Source organism: Mauremys mutica, chromosome 4, assembly GCF_020497125.1.
Source record: "Mauremys mutica isolate MM-2020 ecotype Southern chromosome 4, ASM2049712v1, whole genome shotgun sequence".
Lineage (NCBI taxonomy): Eukaryota > Metazoa > Chordata > Testudines > Geoemydidae > Mauremys > Mauremys mutica.
Genome location: NC_059075.1, coordinates 46,477,888 through 46,497,662, shown reverse-complemented (window position 1 = coordinate 46,497,662; position 19,775 = coordinate 46,477,888). Strand labels below are relative to the sequence as shown.

At 37.4% G+C, this 19,775-nt stretch overlaps 1 protein-coding gene across 5 annotated transcripts in view; it reads right to left on the bottom strand.

Moving 5' to 3' along the window:
* Positions 1-19,775, bottom strand: part of RALGAPA1 (Ral GTPase activating protein catalytic subunit alpha 1) — a 265,455-nt gene that overhangs the window by 6,420 nt on the left and 239,260 nt on the right. For 4 of the 5 annotated variants that reach the window (XM_045013658.1, XM_045013659.1, XM_045013661.1 and 1 more), the window contains one exon: positions 7,932-8,056. In XM_045013658.1, the coding sequence (XP_044869593.1) occupies positions 7,932-8,056 (125 nt within the window). Of the gene's footprint in view, positions 1-7,205; positions 7,238-7,931; positions 8,057-19,775 lie in introns of those variants that run through there. The other variant, XM_045013660.1, reaches the window with a different exon arrangement.

Sequence of the window (19,775 nt, the reverse complement as noted above, 5' to 3'; positions counted from 1 at the left end):
AGGCTGAGCTCTATCAGCTCCCCCACTTTCATGTCTAAAGAAAAGAGTCTGTACTGCCTGGACTATCATAGCAGCGGGAGGCTGCACTCCTCCCCCCCACCCTTTAATGACCTGCCTGGACTATCATAGCAGCTGGAGGCTTCTTCCCCCTCATTTTATCTCACTAAAAAGTCAGTGTTTCTTATTCCTGCATTCTTTATTACTTCATCACACAAATGGGGGGACACTGCCACAGTAGCCCAGGAGGGTTGGGGGAGAAGGGAAGCAACGGGTGGGGTTGTTGCAGGGGCACCCCCTAGAATGATATGCAGCTCATCATTTCTGCAGGATCTCTGGGGCTCTGACACGGAGCGGCTGTGCTCTCTGGTTCTCTAGTACACTTGCCCCATATTCTAGGCAGGACTGACTCTATTTTTAGACAAAACAAAGAAGGGAATGACCCGGGGAGTCATTCCCATTTTTGTCCATGCGCCCCTGGCCGACCTCAGCGAGGCCAGCCAGGAGCACCCATGACAGCAGCAGACGGTACAAAACGACTGATAACCGTCATCTCATCGTCAATTTACAATGGCAGATGGTGCAATAGGGATGGTAACCGTCTCTGCTACCTTGCAAAGGCAAATTAATGCTGCTGTGTAGCACTGCAGTACCGCGTCTGTCAGCAGCATCCAGTACACATACGGTGACAGTGACAAGGCAAAACGGGCTCCATGGTTGCCATGCTATGGCGTCTGCCAGTGCAATCCAGGGAAAAAGGGCGTGAAATGATTGTCTGCCGTTGCTTTCACGGAGGAAGGACTGAGTGACAACATTTACCCAGAATCACCCGCGACACTGTTTTTGCATTGGGATCTCAACCCAGAATTCCAATGGGCGGGGGAGACTGCGGGAACTATGGGATAGCTACGGGATAGCTACCCACAGTGCAACGCTCCGGAAATCGACGCTAGCCTCAGTACATGGACACACACCGCCGAATTAATGTGCTTAGTGTGGCCGTGTGCACTTGACTTTATACAATCTGTTTTACAAAACCGGTTTATGTAAAATCGGAATAATCCCGTAGTGTAGACATACCCTAGATATTATTTTGGCCATCTTTATATATTTATTCAAATTATAGCAAGCCTAAACAAAAATAAAGAACCTAGTTGACAAATGAAATAGAAGCAGAAAATGCTATTAGAAAAAGAGATGATTTAGTAACAATTACGGTATGTCAAATAATTTGAAAGACAATTACCAAAGGGTCATCCCCATTTTTCTTTTTTTTTTTTTTTTTAGAGGAATGATGCTTGACCATGTTAAACTAAAGCAGTATGATGGGCTAGGTGGTTAGGATATTCAGTGATCACAATAAAGCTTCAAAATCCATTCACAGCCAGTTGTGCTTATTTTAGTGGTGAAGAGAATGGGAAAGTTGGAAACCAAAATTTTCATTGTTATATTTTCATTTTTTTAAAGACAAATTTAAAAGCTATTTTGGTTAGTTATTTAAGAAAAGAAGCTTATTTTTACAACTGCTAAATATATTTAGATGTAAGAAATGGGGAAATATAGTTATACTTTCACCTTTGTATGAATTGAAAATGATTGAAGTGGTGTACCCAAGAGCTATTGATCTACAATATTTGACCTCATGAATTCCTATAGAATCCACGTACATATAACTCATTCCACTGGTCAATTCTGACTCTCCAAAATTTTAAAACATTAAAAATAACCCCTATTTTAAAATTCTGTTTTCCCAAGAAACTATAGGCAAGGCGTGTTGCACCACCTGTTATCCAACACTTCCCACGATAAGAACCTGTGTTTAGTTGTTTATCACTTGAAAACCATTTGGCCTGTAATTTTTCCATGCTGGGGATCTGCCTTTGACTGAATTTTTCTTCAAAGTTTAAGCCAAAACAGTCCAGTCATTTCTGAGAAGATGGCTAGGAAGAAATATATTTTGCTCACGTTAAACTCCAGTGATCTTTTGACAAATTCCAGTACTCCTATGCTTTGGAACAGCACTAGAAATTTAGTAGGGTGGTGGTGGTGGGGAGTCATTGTTGCAGGGATGTACTTTTTGCTCCCCATGATAATCTGCCCAAGTTTTAAGTCTTTGAAAAATCAGTTTGCATATACTCAGTAGAGACTTCCTAGAGCTTTGGAGCTAAATTCCCTGAAAATTTTATCTGCGCTGAACATGTTTCAGACCCGGGCTGAAAGGGTGAAGCTGGATTTTCCCTACAGTTGCAGTTCTGGGATGTTGTGGGCTGGGCTGGGGACAAGCAGTGGAACTGACAACAGGGAGCCAGCATCTCCTGTGCTATCAATGCCTCCTCTGCTGGACCCACCCACATAGAGGATGACAACCTGCTACTGCTATCAATTACTCCATTAGCTCAAGTGGCAGAGGTCTGTATGGTGGATCTAAAGGTTCTAATACTGCTGATTAACTATATAGGTATCCATATGATGCCACATGATGAAGTTTTTGTTTTTTCAGTTGCTTTTTTAAAAACCTAGTAAATTATACACACAAAAACTATGTTAAAAGAACACTATTAAAGTTGCAAAGCACTCAAAAGTTAGGAAATGCCAGAATTAAGGATGCCCATGAAACCTTAATTCTGCCCTCTGTGCATATGTATTAAGACATAGTCTTGAATTATATGATCACAAACTGTTTTTTCCACTTGATTTCTGTCTCATTCAGTACACAGGATGAGCCTACCAGGTTGCCCAGGATCCCTTGCAGCCCACCTGGCGGGCTCTGCAACTTCCAAGGGGGCCGGCTACTTTGGTTGGTTGGTTCCAGAGTGCCTGACTGAGCAGCTGGCCTGGAATTTTTTTGAAAATTCTGTTTCAGTTCTTAAACAAATTTTTTCTCCAAAATTCTCTTTTCTAGGGAAGATTTTGCATTTCCGGTCTTTTGCTCAGATTTGGAATGAAAAAGATCAAAGATTAAAATTTTTCTGAGGCTGGAAACTCTAGTCACACACAGCCATAATTATGATCCTTGCAAGTACCTTGACCTAAAGCAGTGATAGGCAGGGGAATTCCTGAGTTCTCTCCCCAGCCCTGCCAGCCATGCAGCCTTAATAATGAACCTTTGCAGTTCTACTATACCTTTGCTCCTGAATTTCAAACATCACAATCCATTGTAATTTACAATCCCCTCCCACAGAGAGGTGAGCATCTTTATTACCATTTATAAGTGGAAAATAGAGGGGGAGAGAGAGAGAGAGAGAGAGAGATGAAGTTACATTGAATTAATGGAAGAACTGAGATTAAAACTTAGTCCCTCCATCCTAATCCCTGGTCCCATAACTAAAATACTAAATCTCATGGCCTTCTGTCCAAGGTGGACAAGTCACAACCTCGATATTCACCAGTTCCCTTACACGTAAATTGGGATACATATCTACTGCACAGAGGGCTGGAAGAACGTGAATAATGTTTTGAAACATTCAGTCACTAAACTATTCTCTATGAGATCAAAAGGCTCCTGCCTGTTCAGGGATGGGCTAAATGGTCATAGGATCCAGACTGACCTCATGACACAATACTGTGACCAAATGAACTGTGCTAGAGGAACCCTCTGTTTATAGGAATCAGCATAATTATCTAGTATGGTCTGTGGCATTGGACTGAAAAATAGGAAAAAGGGAAAAAACTCTTCAGCAACAAGCTAAAGATCTGAGCCTCACATTGTCAATAAGCCCTTCCACATCCATGATTTTAACATTGACAAGTATCCTGGCCTGCTCTGCATCAGAGAAACCTGTCTTACTCTAGGGATCGGTATTAGCTCACCTAAGGTTATTGTTACTACCTCCCAGGTTATTGTATTCAAAGACTCAGATACAGGCAGGACAAATATGAAGGCAAAATAGCCATTCTATTCTGTTTGTGTCAAACACAGGAAAAGATCACTTAAAACAAAATCATTTTAGTGTGTCCACCTATTCTGCAAGTCCAGCACCTATAAGCTAAACAAGCTATTTCTTCTATAGGCTGAGAGAGAGATTACTTCAATTTTTAAATACTTGGGAAGTGCTGAGATACTATGGTGATGGAGACCATAGCATCAGCCACAGCTATCGCCTTCTAAGAAACAACTGTAGTGACCATAATGAAGGTAACAGCTCTTTCTAAGGTCTGCATCTTCAGTAAAGTTACAGTATGTTGAAGCACAATTTTATCATCCAACAGTGTTCAATTTGCCCTGTTTTTCAAATATGGGCAAAACTTCGGCACATCAAAACTGACCAACAGGATGTCAGGGACAAATTTATTTACAGCAGTTGGTGATTTTTTCTTAGCTTCACGCTTTCTATAAGTTTAATCTTCTTTCCCCTAAAAGGTGAAATTGTATGCACTTATAAAGCCTATCTTCATCAGTTATACTAACATATGACTGGTCTTGCGGATCTTGGTTAGATTTAAAAAGACATTTGCCATAAGATTATTAAAATAATGGAATTGGGGGCCTAGAACACTGAAAACCTAAAAATATTTTGCACCCCTCTTCATCCACCCCTACTTCTAGTCAAGAATGGCCATAAACTGTGGAATTAGTGAGCATTTTAAAAAAATTGGATATTCTGATTATATATCCTGAGTTATCAAGCATATCAAATTTAACAAATATCCCACATGGTTAAGTAGAATTAAGACATGTCAATATATTTTAAAATGAATATAAAAACTCTAAGAGAAATCTAATACAATAATATTTTAACTCAATTTCTAAAAAGACAACAGTTAGTGAGATAGGATGCATCCTTAAGGTTGTTGAGAAATTATATGTAAAAACGGTTCAACCTATGGGACCAATTCTCCACTCCGTTATGATGGTTTTAACCCTAATATAACTCCATTGGCTTTAATGGTGTGTAAATGGCATAACAACATAGTGTAGGCCTTATATTTGTATCAGTGATTTTTACAGAATCCTTTTGGGAAAGCATTTTGAAATCCAGGTTTGGGATTTCAATTTTTACCTGGAACAGTGAGATTTACTTCTGTCAGACAAGAAGAGGGTTCAGTAAATTTCTTAATTTACTTGGAATAAAGAGGAGAAAATCTGAATTTAGTTTTAGCCATCTGCCCTCAAATTGGTACCTGGTTATTTTCCAGATTTCAAAACCAATTGATTTTAAAAAGTGATTTCTTCATTGTTTTTCTTATAATTTACAGATTACTTGGCACATGTGAAGCTAGCAGAAATAAGTAACTGCTGTGTAGGATGCACTCATTTTCATTCAATGACCACGATTATTTAGACAATGATTACATAATCTATTCAATTTTTTAATAAAAGAACCAAGTACTCAGGGCTCTTTGATCACAGATGGCAATAGTGCTTTATCATATTTGTATTAACATAGTTTTTATCAGTGTAAATATGTAATATTTATAAAAAAGACACTTGTTTAATACAAGTTATTTGCAGAAATTAAACTGTGTAACTTTTTTTAAAAAATGAAGTCTATAATAGATACAGTACACACATGGTTTATACACTCATATGCAAAAATAATTATAATATTCCCGTTGAGATTGCCATGGAAAAATAGTTCATTTAGTAGAAATGTTTAACCTAAAATAAAATTTTAAAAGTATTTGTTCAAACTGAAGTTAGAGAAAATCAAGTAAGATTATTTTAAAAGGAACACAGGAATTGCCATTCCAAAACAGACTACTAGTCTAACTAAGCGTTTGATAATCGATGCTTCAGAGGAAGGTGGTTATGCTCCACTTCCCCCTAAAAATGCACCAGACAAATTATGCATACTATACTCGCTAGTGCAGGGGGATACCTGAAAGTGAATAGATAAAATTAAAACAAATGCTTGAATAAGTACCAAAAGAGAGAGAGAGAGCGCACGCATGAGAGAGAAGGCAACTCCAACTATGGCCTGGTCTACACTAGGGGGTGGGGTCGATGTAAGATACGCAACTTCAGCTACGTGAATAGTGTAGCTGAAGTCGAAGTATCTTATTTCGACTTACCTCCCATCCTCACAGCACGGGATCGACGGCCGCGGCTCCCCCTGTCGACTCCACTACCACTGCTCGCACTGGTGGAGTTCCGGAGTCGACAGGAGCGCGTTCGGGGATCGATATATAGCGTCTAGATGAGACACAATATATCGATCCCCGATAAACTGATTGCTACCCGCCGATTCGGCGGGTAGTGTAGACATACCCTATGTGGAAAAACTACTGAATACCATTAGGGAACAGGAAGCACAGGGTACTTTTCTTTAAACAAACACTAGTAATGTAAATATAAATGTTATTTCTAAATTTCTTATGAACCCTGTTTTGAATCTCAAATAGGTCAATATCCTGTAGCAATCAAGTCTGCTGGTTGATTAAGAGATGTGTAAAAAACATGTCACTTTAACATATTTCTTGTATTTAGCTTATTTGTTCAGTTTAACATTTATTGTCTTTAAATTTAGCTTCCCCTACTTATTGTTATCTTTTCAAACATAGTAATCTCAGTGTTTTTAAGCTTTTCCAGTATTTTTAAGATGTCCTTAATCTTTTCTGGACCAACGTAGCATGTGCTTTAGAATTTATTTCTGTAGATCTTAGACAATTTTGCAATCAGAAAACCAAATATAAAGAAGTACTGATTTACTAATTCTAATCTCATTTGATTTCTATCTATTGTTTTAAGTAGAAAACTGAACTGATTTTACTCAACTGCAAATGTGTGAATCATGGCTTTTCAAATGGTGGCATTTTGATTTACTTTGCATTAAAATTACCCAAGTTTATCAACAACAAAATTTCAAGTGTTATGAATTCTTCGTCTTCTCCTCTCCTACAGCACCATTATGGATTATCTACCAACATCAATGCAAGACAGTACAGGGTACAAAACACACCACTGCCATCCAGTACTACTTGTTCATGCTGAGAAACAAAAGGTCAACACAATAAAGTGTTACTAGTTCAACAACTGTGTCTACCATTAGTTATTCTAATCCCATAACCACTGTTAGTGTTTCATGCAGACCTGGAATTAGTAAAAGACAAAAACTTGAAGAAAATGTAGAGGAAATTTCTCAATCAACGTGAAATTCTTTTTAGAGTGAACAAGGGTAACAAGGAAAGTTTGCATACAACTTGGTTAAAAGCTTAGTGCCTTAGTAAAAGTAATAAAAACAAAGGTTTTTTTTGGACATTTTGTCTTACCTTCGGATAAACAGAACTGATATTTAATGATCTAAAAGAGGGGAAATAAAATAAATGAAATAATCATAAGGAGTCACGAAATCATCATCAGAACAGGAAGGCCTCGAGTTACTCATTTTCTTACTGATTATTATTTTTTATTAGTAACTGAAAATGCAGTACCTTCTTATAAAACAGACTTCTAAAGATAAGTTACTGTGAAGAAAAAAAATGGATCTGAAACAAATTTTGTTGCTTCTTAATATTTTGAGAATATAAAGTTGGTGAATACAAAATTTTGTTGGCATTTTAATTTGACCTTTCACATTACAGCAAGATAGCACCCTAAAGCTGTCTTAGAGAAGGTCTAGGAACAATACTTAAGGATTCATCAGCCCGCAGCCTAGATTAAATGTCACATGTACCTAGATTTTTATGAGATTTAGTATGAGCATGTGATAAACATTCATTGTAAAAATATAGAACTTGATTGCTCTATTAAAATATTTTGCCAAATCATAGTGTCAGGCAACAAACTAAGGAATTAAAGGCAACTCTCCTGTGGTTATAAACTACACAGTTGCTCAAATATGAAAATATAAAATCACTTTGTACATTTTCAGATTAATGATCAGTCTTCATAATACATAAAAAGTTTGGCATTTACAGATTTTATAAGTAAGGATACTGCATTTTAAGTGTCATTAAACACTATGGAAAGACAATTTCTTTATTGCATTTCTTACCTGAATCAGAGGGCAAATGGTGATAGGGTGCTGGACAGAAAACCTGAGCAGCAAAGTCCTCAAAAGTTGTGGGCTCAAGATGGTGTTGAACAATTGTTTGCAGATATCGAGCTCTCTCTTCATAGCTGGTTTACCCAAGAGTTAAGGATCAACTTAAAGTCACATCACACATTTGCTAAACACTAAAGCCTACTCAGTAATTCAGCTATGTTATTCCCTTTAGCAAATTTATTCATGTATGTGCATATTATAAATTTCAATGACCATTTGCAGTTTACTAACACTGAAAGCATGGCATTTTTGGATTAATTTAAATTATTCTCAAATCTTTACATAACATTATTTTAGTTAGTCAATAAAATGATAGTTTAATAGTGCGGCATACAGTACAAAAATTTTTAATTAGAGATGGATCTGAACCTAAACTCTGGATCTGAACTCCTACTTAACATTGGGATGGGCTATATTCTGATGCGTACCTCATGGCTCAGGCTATTTCGATTATAATACTGTTCGACAACTCGATGAAGCTAAAGCAAAATATATCTTTGAATAAGGCTACATGTTGCCTTCGGGTCAATTTTACTTTCTTTTCTTACGCACTTCAAAATTGTTTCAATCAACCTAAGATTACAGATTATTTTCTAAAGCAGCAAACTGACTTGGTTATAATACTGTTTAAAATTAGGTTTTAAAAAATTCTGTAGTTGTAATTTGTAGGGGTATATTGTGAAAAATAACTATCATTAACAAACAACAAACTAGATTCCTCCTCTCAAAAAAATTCTATATATTTTCAATGAAAAATAACTGTTTCCATAATCCCTAAACAAATTCATGCAGTTAAGATAAATACATAGCTTAAAATGTGTATCAGAAAAAAATACCTAGTCAATTATGCCATTAAAAAAAGCAGACATATTTGTAAAGAATCTGCAGGACCCCTAAATACTGGCTAACAGAGTGTCGGAGGGCACTGACAGCAAAATACCGTACTTCCTTTTCACCACATTCTCCCTCTCTGATATTATTGACTGGAGACCAGCATCTTGAAGTGTTGTTGCTTTTGAAGAACCCTCTCCAGGCTTCTTGTTCCAGCAGGCCTGATTGTGCTGTTAGCACAGGGAGAGCGAGAAAAAAAGAGAATATTTCTGCTGTTCATGAAAGCAACTATGGAAATGGCTGTCAAAATGTAGAGCAGCAGGCAGCAACATACAATTATCAAGAAAAACTACCATGCTGACTTCATGTCGTATAGTTCCTGAACTGAGAAATCAGTTAACCTTTTCTTCCACAACTTTTAAAGTTGTCCAGCTGGACTCAGTGTGTTGAGTTAGGCAGGCCATATTTAAATATCTTATATAAACATACAAAAAAAATACTCCTACAGCATCTCTCCTTAACATGTGTATTTTTAACAAATGATTTACTCTTTGCAAGTATTAACATTTCCATTAACATATTTTTGTTTGCATATTTTAGTAAGAGGCAGCACAGAGTGGAGGAACAAATTGAGGGTTGGCAGTTTGGAAGTCCTGAGTTTTAAGCCTGGTTCTGCTGGTGACTTGCCATGTATTTTTAGGGAAGTTATTTTACTTTTTTTGGTCTCAGTTTTCCTTTCTGTAAAATGGGGATAATAGCTACCTATCTTTCTCATTGGTGTGTTGTGAGAAGTAGGCAGAACATGTAAAATGCTATATATAAAACACAAAATGCTATTAAACAGATGAGCCTGCCATTTTCAATTACGATGAGCAATAAAATTTCAGACCTGAATTAAGACTGAAGATAATACGTTTTAGGTACTCTTCTGGCTTTCACGATTATATTTCAGCAATTAAAAGGGTTATGTAGTGATAATCCTTATATGTAAATATCACACAGGAAGCAATTACAACGAAGTATATTTGAGTAAATTACTCTAATTAAGAAAAAATGTGGCCAAAATCAATAAATACATTTTGTCTAAAATAGTTTTCCATCAAATAAAATGGGCTCCATAGTATTCTTTGCTTACACCACAACTTGAGTACATATAAATATTGAAATCAACTGTCTCTCTGGAATTTTTGAAATTCTTTCTGAATACTGAGATAGTTGAACCTCAGAAGATTTCTACCCCGAAAACATTATAATGGAAACACTAGGACAAGAAGAAATAAAAAACTCTCCATTATAAAGTTCTTAGGTTGGGGGACATACACAGTATTGAGCCTTAACACAGGAGACTAATATAGCACAGTTTTTAAGAGGCTATATATAAGTGGTAGAGGATGAAACTGATGGTTGAAGTCTAAATAATACTACATATCTCACAACTTGTTGAAAAGCACTTTTTTTCATTGGGGGAGATTCACAGCTGCTGAATTTTCTGCAGTTAATAGAGTCCTTTGATTCACAGCAGTGCCCCTTGCACAAAAAATACTGGCCTTTGTGTATTACCAGAAGCTAATTTTCTATTTGGCTGAAAAGAGAAAAATGGGGTTATTGCTTCTCCCTCCTACAGAGCTTTTCATTATGCCTGATGCACTCAACTTCTAAGCTCTTCTGAGAAAAAAAAATAACTGAAGAGGCAAGAGGTAGAAAAATGAGCTTGTTAGCACATTAGAAGTGAAGTATCTTGGTGGGCACTAGAAATTCCCAGTGGTGTGTTAACTTATCACTCTATGCATGCTGGCACTGATAGTCTCCCAATTGATCACTCTCTTTTCGCACCAAAGGTGCTGCCAGGAAGCAAAGGCTGAAGGCCCACAGGAGAACAGGCTGCTATCAAAACAAGCTGTTTTTAAAAGTCTGCTTGAATGGATAAAATGTTTCATGGAAAACTAGGGTAGAGACACCTACCTGCTTTAAAAATGCTCTACTTTAAAAGGTCTCTAAATGAAACCTTTTAGTTTATCTTGTTACATGTGAAGCTTATACATAAATAAGGCAGAAATGAGGCAAAATTAGTATTTTGAAAGTGACCAGGAAATTCCCAATCTGGATGCATACCTCCAAGTCTAAGGGGGGGAAAAAAACAAAAAAACCCAGTCCTGGTACAGTTGCTGATTTAGTAGGGCAGTACGTGTTTTTATTATATTATCTCAATGCTGCAAGACTAATATAAACTTCCCTTAGCATACCCAGCAAAATCATCTGGTTAGCAAAGTTGTTCATTTTATCAACATTTAATAGAATTTCTAATAACTGGCTGAAAACAGCATCCTGTGTCGAGCTTTTTTTAAAACATGAAAGCCAAAACCAGAATTACTACTATTCCATATTGTATGGAGACAATGTTCAATTCTTTTAAACAAACAGCTTTCATGTATTAAGAATCAAATAACTTTGAGTGTTTGGGTTTTATGTAGACTAACATACTTGGCAGCATTTGGAAATTTATTAATTCACAACCGAAGAGTAATTTTACTTTTTAAACCTACAAACAAGTTGATTGTCATGGTTGAAATGATCTAATTATAAATTGTGTATGGATGTGAATATCTGCAATAGCAGCTATAAGATACAGTAGTTAATTTCTACATCTATTCATAATAGGCTAGATATTTATCCTTTAAAAGGCTGCTCTCGAGGGAAGAGTTATTAGCACCTATACATTGAATGCCACATATAACCTCAATGGCTAAAAATAATAGGCCAACTCAAGCTGTACTCACATTGTGAATGGATGTTGCCACTAGCATTGGCAACATAGCTAGAATGGGAGGATGCAAGGATGGACCAAAAAAGAGGAAGAATCTGGGAAAAGCAGCATCTACATACACAAGCAGACAAATTTAAATCTGGAACTACTGGTAACTAATTTTACTAGGAACAACATGCTAAATGCAATGAAAGACAATGGATAAAAAGGGAAGATTACTTATCAGACAGGCACTCTTTCAAGTGAAGATTCACAGGTCTAAAGCAAAATCTACAGATTTTGCAGAAACTACTAAGCTGTATTTATTGCAGAAGTTATTCTTCAAAATTTTATCAATACAAGGAAGAAAACAGTAGCAGTACCCTTATACATTTTAAATGCCACCCACCCTTCAATCATTGCAATTAACAACACTGGTATTCATTAACTAAATCATTTTACATATGTATTCATTATCTTTCAATTACATCTATTAATACTGTAAATATGCAAACAGTTTTAGGACTACTGATTTGCACAGGGGAACTACCACTGAACTCTTGGTTGTCACATTAAATATGAGTAGGCAATATGTCAGAAAAGCAACTTCTCATGTTTCCTCCTCCTAATCACTCTCCTTCCTCTATCACTGTTGACAATCTTAGTATCTTTATCTTCAACTTGGACGACTTATTAGGTCCTCACAACCAGGCTGCATCTAAATCTTGCAGATTCTTTCTGCATCCCATCTCTAAGATACAGCCTTTCATATTCATCCACACAGCTAAAACTCTCATCACATTGTATATTGATTACTGCCTTTTCTCTGGCTTTGACAAATGCAATCTTACCCCATTCATATCCATTCAGAATGCTGCTGCAAGATCATTCTAGCCCGTTGCTTTCAACCATGTCACCACTCTCTTTGCATCCCTCCACTGGCTCCCCATTTTCTATTGCATAATACCTAACCTGCTTGTCTTCATTTTTCTGGTCTTTCATGGCCTACCATCACCCTTTCTATAATCTCTTTTTCACTATCAAAATGTTGGCTCCCATCTCTGATTGCCCAACAATGTCAGCCTCCATCAGCCACTTGTCAAATTTTCCAGCAAGTACTTTTGTGCTTTTTCCCATACTGCTCCTCATGAGTGGGAGAAGCTCCCCGTAAACATCTGTAAAACTACTTAATTATTTTCCTTTAAATCTCTTTAAAACTTTTGCTGTGATGACTATAAAAATATTGATCACAGTTAGCCACTTGTGTACTAATACTACTGCCTATCATGCTGACCAATATTGCCTCAATGTTTCCTTATACTAACCTGTGTCTTGTCTCCATGTGTTGTCTCGTCTTATACTTCGATTATAAGCTCTTGAGGCAAGGGCTGTCTTTTTGTTCTGTTTGTATGGCACCTAGCACAATGGTGTCCTGATCCATGACTGGGTTCCTAGGTGCTATGGTAATACAAATAAATTGTATCCTAGCTGTTTTGTGAATTTTGTTTTCTTCCTTTGTATTGTAACTAATTCCTCTACCACCAAAATTCATCCTTTCTACCCTCTCTTTACTACTATTTAAACTTCTAACCATGGTGTTGTCATCTTTCAACTTGATTAGTACAACCTATCCTCTCTGGCCTCCCCATTTCTCACCTCTTTGCCTTTCACATTAACAAAATGCTGCTGCTAAAAACATCATCTCCTGAACTTTTGATCATGAACTCCTCTTCCATAAACACCTTCGCTGACTTCCTCCCCCTCCCCACTACATTAAACTCATCTCCTCAAATTCACTTTCATTTAAATAACCTGAGTTCTGCCTATATCTTTTCTCAGTAACAGCTCCCCAAAAACTTCTAGAAACAGGCCAGACTGCATTGCTGTAGCATATGAATACAATTCACTATTTTTTTATATAACCTTATTTTACAGATAAGAGAGTACTTGGATTTTATATCCCCACAATAAGCTGGGAAGACCTATGGTAAGTACTAGTTTGACTGAGGTAATAATATGCATCCTATTTTGTAGGTCAAATAAATATTAATTTCAAATTGAGAAAAAAGAAAAAACAACATCAACATCTAGCTATGAATATTAACATTATATCTAATATTTCATTTGACAGCTCTATAATCTATTACATCGTTACCATAGTCTCAAAAGTACTTGTAAGATGTTGGAAGAAACAAAGAAAAAGAATAGTTTGATTGAGATGGTTTTCCTAAACAACCTGTGTTGTGGAGAACCAATTCCCATTTATGAACGTTCACACTGAGGGAGGTAGCTGAGACACATGTGGTCCACTAATTCAAATTGAAATGCTAACTCAAATAGTTGAAGTTTACGAAGACACATCTCCTTAAAGAGAGCATGTGAAACTACATTAACATAAGGGTTCAAGAGAACTTACAGTGAACAAATTTAAATGGTACATTTTAATCACAAATGATAGTTAATCTATAGTATTTTTCTAAGGAACAAAAAAAGTGACCCATCATTTCAGAAACTTGACATCAATAAGATGTTTATGCTTAAGCCTATGCATTATCAGATGATTTTCTAGTCTTTGAGAACATTTGAAAATACTTCCAAGACCAATTTGAACTCCTGAAATATCCTAGGCTCACACAAAGGTTCCAAGATTTTGGCTCAACAGTGTTATATGATATTGGAGGAGCAAAATATGCCTATAAGAGAGAAGATCCATGCTGACGGAAAGGTATCTCTGGGAAGACACCAAAAAGCCGATCAGGTCTGAGAAACTGGCAGCAGAACTTTTTACACACCTTTCATAACATTTTCAGCAGTTTCATAACAGCATGAGGAAGGAGGGTTGGCATTCTCTGAAGATTCCCAAGTGGAGAAAAAGAGATAATGGGTTCTCCACCCACAGTTTTTCCATCACTGAGATGATCTCCAGTTAGGAGGAAAGGCACTTGCAATGTAACACTGCTTTGTACAGTTCTCTGAGTTGATTCACAATCCTTTGTCATATGGAGTGGGAGCTCCAATCTGTACTGATTTTTAAGTCATGCCAACGGTTTAAACTGGGGTTTCTCAACCTATGGGTTGAGACAGAAAATTTGGGTCACCAGAATGTTTCAAAGGGTCACGTGGCAGCTCCTGTCCCATGGAGCTAGCTGGGCTTGCCTCCCTGCTCCGGGCACTGCAACCTCTCAGGACCCAGCGCTACTCTGGTTTAGCCCAGCCATCATGACGACGAGTCAGGGTAGGCCAAACCTGAATGAGTGGCAAATCCCATGAGCCAGGTCACAACTCCACTTACACAAATGAGAGTCAGGGGGCAGGGCCAAACCTGAGCGGCACTGCAATCCCAGAGGTTGCAACACCGTATTGCATGAAAGCAGAACCTTTGAGCACATATGAGCATATTGCCTCAGGTGAAAGAGGCTCTTTTAAGAGTAGCCTAAAATTAGGGGGAGGGATAGCTCAGTGGTTTGAACATTGGCCTGCTAAACCCAGGATTGTGAGTTCAATCCTTGAGGAGGTCACTTAGGGATCTGGGGCAAAAATTGGTCCTGCTAGTGAAGGCAGGGGGCTGGACTCCATGACCTTTCGAGGTCCCTTCCAGTTCTAGGAGATTGGTGTATCTCCAATTATTACCTATTACTCTCTGTGACCAAAACATAGCTAAGAGGACATTTTTAAGTAGCAAGAGAAACTCAAAATGTGGACATTATGAATGATTATCAGAAATACAGGTACCACTGCCTCTCTGGATGCTGTGATTTGATTACAGATGGCATGGCCATGACTGAGACACATTTGCAGACTACTTTAGGGGCAAAGGAACAAAGTTTCATTTCACCACTAACTGGAAAACGGGAATCCTCAACTTGCAAATACTTGCTGGTAGAATGAATGGGCTATGACACTAGTAGGCCAAATGTCAGCTCTTGTAGGCATTAACTAAGAACTGACAACCTGATAGCTGGAGACCAGAGGGGGTCACCCATATATTAGTTTTGCTCAAAACTGGTATTCATATTAAAAAAACATATTTAGTGTTTAGAATATGAAATGCTTGTATGCTGCTGCATGCATTAATATGACTTATAATATCTATATCCCATGTTATAAAGTAATATGTTTGCTCTTTAACGGTAAAAGTGTTTGCTCTGAAACTATAAACTCCCATAGGACAGAAACATTACCAAGTGTGAAATGCTGGTTTGCCACAGGAGGTGTTGTCTCCTGCCAAACAAAAGAAGGTCCATAGATACCAGACAAACCACTGTGGAACATTAGAGGACAAAATACTTTGTTGATTACTTCTCCCCCACACACCCAGGAAGAGGAGACATTCAGGTGAACTCATCCCATCATCTTGAACTCTTGGGGAGTGGAAGGGAATAAAAATCCCTGGTAAGAAGAAACTGAATCTTATGGCTGTCTGAACTCTGAAGGGCCAGAAACTCTAAACCAGTGGTTCTCAACTTGCCGCACAATCAGCACACAACTGCAGCCCATGTGACAACCTCAGGGCCATATAGTAGTATATATATCATGTGGATGTGGCCCATATAACACAGATTGCTGCACATATGGCTCACAATGGTAAGTAGGTTGAGAATCACTGCTTTAAACTCCTCACCCTCCTGGGTCTGCCCCAAAAGACACTTTGACTAGACAGATCACTACAACTCTTAGGATTTAGATGGTAACTCATTTTTGTGTTTATATTTGCTTGCTTTAACTTGTAAGTAACTCTCATTCCTTTTTCCTAGTTAATAAACTTTTAGACAGTCAATTACAGGATTGGCTATAGGCATGGTCTTTGGTATAGGATCTAGAGTATCAGCTGATCTGGGGTAAATGACAGGTCTCTTGGTACTGGAAGCAATATGGATGTGGTATGATTTTGGTGAACTGATCATTTATCACTAAGTCCAGTTTGTCTGGGTGAGACTCTAAGGGGTCAATCTGTGACTCCATGATAAGACTGTTAAAGTAATCTAGGAATTCACGTGCGTTACTGGCTTGGTGAAATCTAATTACAGAACACACTACTAGTTTGGAGTGTCTGCCCTGTTTTTGACAGTCTGCCCTGAGGTAGTAAGCCACTCCAGACAGTGTGACATAGACATTTAGAATTTCTTTTAACTGCATAAAGTCAATTTCTATAAAGCATGGTTACAGTCAGAAGAGCAACTGTGCAAAATGGCACCTTCTTCATCAACATATCTGCTCCTTATGAGTCTAGGCAGTCATATTTGCCTACTTTACTGATAGAAACAAGTTTACAGTATTGACAGTGTACAGTGAATATAATTAAACAACCTGCTAAAACTGTTATTTGACATCAAAGGTCAAAGCAAAGAAAAAGATCACCCTGTTGGTTTATTGGCAGCATGTGTCAGGGATCAGAGTTTTGGCTTTTTGCTCCTTGGCCTGCCAGAGGCGGCAAGCACAGAGGCAGTTATTAAACAGAAGATATACTACAATTTGGGGCCCTTGAGAATGAGGTTGGTGACCGATATTTTTGGATAGATTCCTCCAAGTAAGTTGTGATTTTTTAAGGTCAAGGGGATTAAGGATGAGTCCATATGGAAACAGGACAAGACTTTTGTAGTAGGTAAAGATTCCTATAGATGATGGTAGAAAAACATTGCCATAATAGAATTTAGCTCTTGAAGGAAGCCAAGACAAAATATTTAATAACAGATTTTTTCTGGAAGTGAGACATCTATTTCTGAAAGAGATGATTGGCCAGCGGCTATCAAAACAGCTGAAGTCACACTGAGTCATTGGAATTTGTGCTCTTTATTGGCTCTGAGAATTAAAGATGTAGGACGGACAGCTACTGATCCAGTGTTGGAAGCTCTACAACTAACACCATTTCATCTGTGGGTGGCTGACCAGTATCAACCAAACACACTGAGATGCGTAGGTAAAGGCCTTCTCTATTCTGAAAAGTGATTCTGTTGAAAAGGCATTATGGCATTCCCTATTAGTTTTGCAAGGATTTCCAGATCTAATTTGTACAGTTTACAAATAAAGAAGTATTTTTCCCTTAACTGCCACTCATGCTAACTAAAATCAATCTGGCATCTGAAAGTCAAGCTGCGTTCTTTTCTACTTATCTTTACCAGTAATGAAAATGTGTATGCCAAATTCTGCACTGTGTATCTGTGTTTTCTGTGGGGCTGCACAGATGTACTGTAACTGAATGGAGAATCTGTATCTGCAACTGGAAGTTATTAACAACTCTGCTGATGCATAAAATAGAATCCAATTCATTCTCCCATTGCTGTCTGCCAGCTCTGAAATGCTAACAGAAGTAAAAAGGTAATTTTGTCATTAAAACAAGCACATAAGAAGTCAATCTATGGGGTAAGACCACCCTATTTTCAAATGGATCAATTATCAGAGTAGAAACTCACTTTCAAACAAGAAATCTTGTCTTGACCACACTGGACAGCGACGGTCAAAGGCTTAATCATTTTATAACTTTCTAGTGCTATTTTTCTTCCACATGAACTGAGCTTTCAGTATTAGGGACAATAGCTTTGCCATAACATGCAATAATTTCTTTCTTTACTTCATGTAACTCAGCCAGAGGTTAGGGGTCTATTACAGGAGGTGGTAGGTGAGGTCCTATGGCCTGCAATATGCAAGAAGTCAGACTAGATGATCAGATGGTCCCTTCTAGCCTTAAAGTCTATGAGAGCTGAGCAAAAAAACCAGAGGATTTAATGTTGGCTGATCGTCAATTTCTCTTATCCATATTTTATAAATATTTTATTTAAAATGCTACAAAATATGTTACCAAAATTTTTTTAAAAAAGAAATGCTCATATTATATAAGCATCTGTATTCATTAATCTAATTATCTCATGGTTTAATAAAACAACATTCACATGTAAAACAAAATTATCCAAGAATAAAAACTCTATAAAACAACTGAATATTAAACAGTATCACATTTTATCAGTAGTGAGCCTACCTGATACTAACAAATTAGCTTTGGCATAAATCTTCTGTTAATAAAAGGCTACCAGAATCAAGAGATGCTCTCTGATGTAACCTCCAGGAAAATGTAAGTATGCCTCCTTGAGGATAAAGTAATATATATGATAGCTCTCACATATGTGGTTAAATATCAGCTCCAATATTACTAATTTTTTATGTTGGCTCATTGATTTTTTTTTTTAAAGTAAAACATTTATGTTAATTATACCTTAGGAAAATGAAAAAGGAGAAAGCATCTGGGTCAGAGGAAGTAACAATGGATGCACTAAAGTCATTGGAAAGGCATCAAGTATTTTACAATTTTGTTCAAAGATATTCTTAAGAAAAAAAAACGTTGTCCGAATTGCATAAAAGCTTTGGAGTGGCCATTTTTTAAACAAAGGAAATATTACACTGTGCTAATTATTACCCAATTAAGCTGATGTCACATGCGATGAAAACATGGGAGACGATTATTGAAAAGTGCGTGGCATAATTGAAATTTGGATGGGTCAACATGGATTTATGGTGGGAAGGAGAATAGCTGATGCCACATTTGTACATAAATCCTTTATACAGAAATTCAAAGGAAAGAGACAGCAACTTGACATGGTTTTTGTGGGTATGTGATCACGTACCAATAGAATTAGTTTGGTGAAGTTTGTCTTATTCAGGATATTATGATGGAGTGGCTACTGTAGTCAAAACTAACTGGGACTACCGTAGAGAATTTCCAGTAAACACTGGCCTACATTAAGGGTAAGAGTTGAACCCCTTTTTGTTTGCAATTGTCATGGATATAAATAAATGAGAATATATGAAGGGAGCTACCTGGAAACATGCTGTTTGCTGATGTTTTAGTGATAGGTGCAGAAGACTGTGAGACCTTGCCAGTCAACGCTGAATAATGGCAACATAATTTTGAGCAGACTAGACAGAGCAAACGTTGATACGACCAAGGCTATGATAACTGGGAGGGATGGGGGGGGGGGAAGGATTCATCATAAAGGATATCACAGGCAGATGGTGTAGAAGAGCAAAAGGACTTAAATACCTAGATCAATGGTGCCCTCCTGAACGATGCCTGGCATCATACTAAAGCTGCTTGGTAGAAACAGCAGGAGCTGACCCCAGTTCTTTGTGATAAATGATGTCAATAAAAAGTTAAAAGATAGAATGTTTAAAACTGTAATTCAACCATTCTAATGTATGGAACAAAGACTTGGCCAGCCACTAGAAAA